At 43.5% G+C, this 6,000-nt stretch overlaps 1 protein-coding gene across 5 annotated transcripts in view; it reads left to right on the top strand.

The window, feature by feature from the left end:
- The window catches only part of dachs (unconventional myosin-IXb-like dachs), a 487,807-nt gene that overhangs the window by 442,725 nt on the left and 39,082 nt on the right, over positions 1–6,000 (top strand). For all 5 annotated transcript variants that reach the window (XM_077635211.1, XM_077635214.1, XM_077635212.1 and 2 more), the window contains 3 exons: positions 3,028–3,102; positions 3,939–4,023; positions 4,474–4,580. In XM_077635211.1, coding sequence (XP_077491337.1) covers positions 3,028–3,102; positions 3,939–4,023; positions 4,474–4,580 — 267 coding nt within the window. The remainder of the gene's footprint in view (positions 1–3,027; positions 3,103–3,938; positions 4,024–4,473; positions 4,581–6,000) is intronic.

The following is a 6,000-nucleotide window of genomic DNA, read 5'->3' as shown; positions in this document are numbered from 1 at the left end:
GTACATTTTTAATTTGCTTCTGTGACTGAGTGTAACACCTGTACAATAGACAGCTAGCTGCGGCATGCATTAAGAATTGGGGCTTTTTTCGGTTAAAACCGAATTTCAAAATTAAATTCGGAGTACCCAATGACCGCCCGTTCGTTAGTGAGACTCGAGCACGTCAGAGGTCAAAACTGCGCGGTTGACGCCGCGCGCGTTCGTTTCATGCTCAAAAAATTATCAGCTGTTCCGAACTAATTACGTGCTGTGGTTGCAAAACTTATCAATAAAATTGGGGCTCACTGCCTTGTAATTATTTCATCAAGCAATTAAAACTGGCTGCGGATGCTTCTCACTATCGACGACATCAATTATTTCTGGATAATTATTACCGCCAGCGGAGTTGTGTTCAATAGGGGATATTCAAAATTCCGCAAGTGCACTTTCCTGCATGACAATGTTGCCCAAGACAGGACGGTTAACCATGCTTTTCCAGCTGACACAGAGCAAGAAGGACTAGTTTTTTGTTAATTCTTCCGAAATAATTTTCGTACATTCTATGCACAACCTTAGCGCCTGTCCTGTACCTCTCGCAGCTTTTTTATAGAGAAGTCGGCCATCTTGTCTTTGGCAACATAGTCACGTGGGAAAGCGCACTTGCGGAATTTTGACGTTCAACGTCACAGTGATCTCGAATAGTCGGGCAATATCTGACGGCCGGAACCGCTCTGTCCCAGCGAATCTCCGTAAAGGGCAACTGCAGAGGGTCGAGAATTCGAATGTGTCAAACTTGGAGGTAAAGCATGCCAAGTTTTTTTTTTTTTTGGACTAGCGCTTGAAATGGTGACGTAATCCCCGATTGAAACCACGACAGCTTTCAGGCTTCTCCGCAGCGCACAGCGCCGAGTTGGGGGTGCGTGATGACGTCATCTACGGTGTCAACACATTTTGAGTGCATAAACGCTTGCTCTCAAGCAAGAATACCGGCGCAACCGAGCGAAAACACTGAAGAGCTTTGTTTGGCAGCATCCAAAAAGACATGGTAGGGGTGTGGTTGACGGCAGCGGAAATTTGAAATCTTACCATCCGCGACGTCACACCGAGCTTCGCCGCAGTTCTCCGGTGCTGCGAGGAGAAGCCGAAAATTGAATTCTTGGTTTCATCATCATTTTAAATGCTAGAGCAAAAAAACTTGGAATGCTTTACCTACAGATTATATAGATTTGAATCCTTAAACACGTGGAATTCTCAAAAAGTTAAGCAGAATGTAACCATAGTTATACCCAAAGGTTGAGCGTTATAGCATTCTGGCAATGGCCCGGGCCAAACTTGAAAGACGCCATCATGTTGAGCATGCTCAGTTATGGTTGGGCATGGTCCAAATCGGCCAAGGTCAAATTTCGGGGGTGGCCCAGGCGAAATCTTTGGACATGATGCGGGCCAAATTAGGATGTCATCATCGTGTCAGACATGGTAAATTATTGTTGGACATCAATTTTGCTCCAAACCGGTCCAGGTCAATATGTCAGTCAACCTGTTGCTGTGCTGTGCTTCTCGAGGTTAAACCACAGTCAAATCGAACACGAAATGGTGAGCAACATTTACATTGAGTAGAGGCACTGCTATAAAAGAGGTGCAGTTGCCTTTTTAACTAATCTCCCCACGCGACTGTCTACTGCACCTGGCCACATTTGCCTTCCTGTATAATCCCCATTGATAATCAGAAAGATCGCCGTGGTTATATGTTGTGTGCTTCGTGTCTCCTTCCAAAGTGATCTCTCCCCACGTAACTAAAATATCCTAGAATCGGAATCGTAAGCGACATATGGCACCTCAGATGGAAGTCAGATCGGCGCGTTTTGTGAGCGTCCCTAACAACTTCCGGAGCGTCACTCTTAACATCACTTATGAAAGCATGTGCCGCAAAGCCATAAGAGACGTGTATTGCAGCTGCACTTGGACAACACGCGAAAAGCTGGCGTGAAAGGCTCCAGCAAGTCGGTTGTGTCTCAAAATATTAAGATTTTGCACCTGGATGCATGCGTGAGTTTGGGAGGAAGCTTTGGAAACTTCTCCCCCTTCCTCTAGCCTGAGAGGTTGAAAAATGTGGGTAATGTTGTTACTTCTTTAGTAGTTTTTTCTGTCACTTTGTTCAAGTCTTAAGAGCACTCATTCGTTTCTGTTTTTCTTTTCATTTACTTATTTTGCTTAATTGAATGACATTTTTGAGATCTTGAAGATGCTACACATGGAACGCGTACGAGCATAGTACTGCCAACATAAAAAAGTGCATCGCCAACACTGGTGCCAGACTGTGTATTTGCAGATTTCTATATCACCACAGATTTTTTGGGGAAGTTGTTCTAAACGTATTTAAATTCAACTGGAAATGGCGAGAAACATTAATGCATGTCAGTTGACATGGCGAGCAAGGATGTTTGATTGTGTTTTTGTGCGTAATATCATTTCATATGAAATCCTAGTGATAGCAGTCTGGGTAGCACTGGACTAGCATGTTGTTTGAAAGTTTGTTTATTTGACGTAAAGCATGAAATACAAACACACAACTTCAGGGACCCAAAAAAAATTGTTTAAGGGTCCGAACCACAGCTAGGCTAACACATTCCATATAGATGACAGCAAAAAATAATGTAACTATTTAGCAGTAAACATATTAGAGCAGTAGGCACTGAACACTAATGAAAACATCAAGTAAACACATGCTGTTTTTAGATTAAAAACACAAGTCAAACATTAAAGAATATAGATTAAAATGAATCGACTAGAAAAAGTTTAAATTATTTTTAAAAGGCACGAAGAGTAGGTAAAATTTGAGCATTATAGTGAAGGCTATTCCACAAATGAGTACCCATAAATTCTAATTTTTGTCAACCATAATTAGTATGTAATATAGGAAGCAAGAGCCAATGTCGTGCAGTAGACCTGTTGGTGTGTAGTGAGTGATGAAGGCATATGGTTGTTAAATTAAGTGTGTTGTGTATGATCTGATAAATTAAGGAAGTGGTTCTTGTCTTTTTCTCACAGGGTCATTTCATCGAGGTGCAAGTGACCGATGGTGCCCTTTACAGGACAAAGATTCACTGCTACTTCCTCGACCAGGTGGGTGCATGGCACATTCGCAAACAACGCTGCTGTTGCTCAGCACTCTCTAAGTGAAGGGCTACTCTGAGAGTTACCTGTTCCTCATCCCTAGTTTTAATTTGTCCATATAACACTGACAGCTCCATTGTAGCATCCAGTTTTACTGGTATCTCAGTAAAATTTGACAACACTCACAACATAAGATTATGTCGAATACTAAATCTTGCACGTTTTGATTTACATTGGTTTCATATATTGCTGTATATCCTTTGGCACGCTGGCGACATCACTGTGATTAAAGTAAAACGCTTTGTAAATCGTTTAAACCGGCATACACAATGAAATGATGTTAGAGCATAGCTGATATTTGTAGAAATCGCATGCAGCCCTGGCATCACAAGCAAAGTTGACAGTGCTCATCATGGCCTTCCCATCCAAAAAAAAATGTGAAAAAATGCTAATTCTGAAACCCTTGTTCCTCATTTACTGTACCTGTCCTACGCCCGCGCAGGCAATGAGAAACTCGAACAACTATTTAAAACAACAATCCAAGCACTCTTAAGTGTGCACAAAATTCATGTGTGGGACCAATACGTTAAATGAAATTCAAAATTCACTTCCTCACAGCCAAAAAACGAAAATAGATAGAGAGATAGAAACTGATAGAGTGGGTATCTGCCTGTTTGCCTGGTTGTTTATATACTGAATTCTAAATTAATAAACTGTAGTTTGCAGGTTGTTAGCACTGTTTTCTGAAACAACTGTACCGCGCGCAGTCAGTTTTACAGTCGCATTGTAGTTATGAAGACTGCCTCTCATGCTTGTACTTTGCCTTTCGTACCTCCGGGCTCCAGACAAGGGTGGTGCGGCCTCTGCCCAACGAAAAGAACTACCATATCTTCTACCAAATGCTGGCCGGCCTCAACCAGGAAGAGAGGAGTACGTACACCTCATGTACCTCCTCTGCAATATACATACATATCAAATGAGCTTGGTATTCATGGCAACCACAGCGCTTCTCGGAGTCACCGTTGAACCAGTTTACTAACACCCCAATTTCTATAAACGTGCATGCAAGAAAATATAATGTACATGCAACTCACAGCTCAATATAACGGGGCAGAACAACTTTTTGCCCCAAGCCTGTTAGCATGGTAAAGATGTTGCTGTGGCATCCCAGCTCCCCGCGACTGTACCTGTTCACTGCGCCAGTGGCAGGCGGCTTTAAACATTCAAAAATGGCTCACTGACACTATTCATGACTAAAGAAAGGAAGCAAATTACCGAGTTGCTGCCATTGAAGCGTTATAGGCCGCCAGGCTTAGTGGCTAAGGGTGGGCGCTCTTCCGAATTCCTGGTAATGATCCACTGACTTTGCGCCATCTGCAGGCAAGCTGCATCTGGACGGTTACTCGGTGCAGAACCTTCGCTACCTGAACCGCGGAGACATCAGCCAGAACGAGGCACAGGATGCCACGCGCTTCGAAGCCTGGAAGGTGAGCCACTCCTGGTCATGCTTGCTAATTAAACAGCTTTGTGCCGTCTGCATCCCCTCCTTTGTCTGCTTTTCTGCATTGGATAGTATGGACAGTCGATCAGTCCCACCAGAGCGATTTCTTTGCCAGCTTGGCACAATGGGCTGAGAAATGGAGAGAAATGCTTCACGCAGCACACTGATAGCGTCAGCCATGGTGGCTAGCTGAATTATGGAGTTGTAGACCATTAAAAATTCATTGGTAAACTAATATAGCAGATTGGGCCAGGTAGTGCAACATGATTTCAAAATTACAACGCAACGCCAGACAAGGACACAATAGAGGAGACGCACCACATAAAAAAAAACACTGGAACCAATTGGACATTCCAATTGGTTACAAATAGATTTTCCATTTGGTTTCAATGGTTCCAGTTGTGCCTTTAGCCACCTGACCATTTGAACCCAACTGGATCCAACTGGGCCAACCGATTGGACCCATTAGGCTAGGCAGTTATTGCATCCAGGAAATATTCACAAACTCTAACTCACAATTAAGTTGCACAAAACACACAGTGTGAGAAACATTTTTACAACTTAACATATTGTTAATGTGCAAAAGGAAAACTGATTTGTGAGGACTGCACTCTGCCTGCCAATCAACATTTTTACGACGGAATTGAAATTCACATGGTTTTATGGAAATAACGCCAACATATACGCATACATCGCACACAAGAAATACTGCACATTCAGACACTAGTAGCACATATTAGTTCTTTTTTTACAGCGAGATTTATTGCCTCAAGGTATCAATGGGCAAAGGTATGATGAAAGATGTAGTAATGATTAAATTAATGGAAAAAGGCTGGCTGATTTTATAAAGTCCAGTAGAGAGAGATGGTATGGCCCCTGCATCCAGACAATGTATGAAGCAGGGTTGCTTGGTGAAAGACTCGCTACCTTCAGGTGCCGGATCCTTGTCGGCTTGAGAGCTGGGCAGTCCCACTGTAAGCGGTGAATGTCGGATTGAATGTGCCCACGTTTACATATCGGACACCCGGGCCAAGGAAAGAAATCTCGGTACTGAGGCCACTTCTGACGGCAGGTGTGAGGGCAACCACAACCCGGATCCTCCTAAGCGCAACCTCCTCTGCACGGGTAAGACTACGGGGGAGGGTTATCGAACATGGAGGGATGAGAGCACGTGTGCGGTGTGGAGGAGTTCCTTTCTCAATGAAAGGAGGGTAACGTTGTCCAAATAAAGGAGCAATGATGGGCCTGGAGTCACGAGCAAGGTCGCTAAATCTGCCTGGCTTTGAGAGGTCAGCAGACCCTGTGATAGATCCCGTGATAGCTGATAGCTCCTGTTATAAGAACCATATTAGTTTTGCCTTGTTTGTCAAATATGCAAACGTTCATGTGGATACATTGGGTGCAGT

Source organism: Amblyomma americanum, chromosome 8 (assembly GCF_052857255.1).
Source record: "Amblyomma americanum isolate KBUSLIRL-KWMA chromosome 8, ASM5285725v1, whole genome shotgun sequence".
In the NCBI taxonomy this organism is placed as follows: domain Eukaryota; kingdom Metazoa; phylum Arthropoda; class Arachnida; order Ixodida; family Ixodidae; genus Amblyomma; species Amblyomma americanum.
This window is presented reverse-complemented; position numbering and strand designations above follow the sequence as displayed.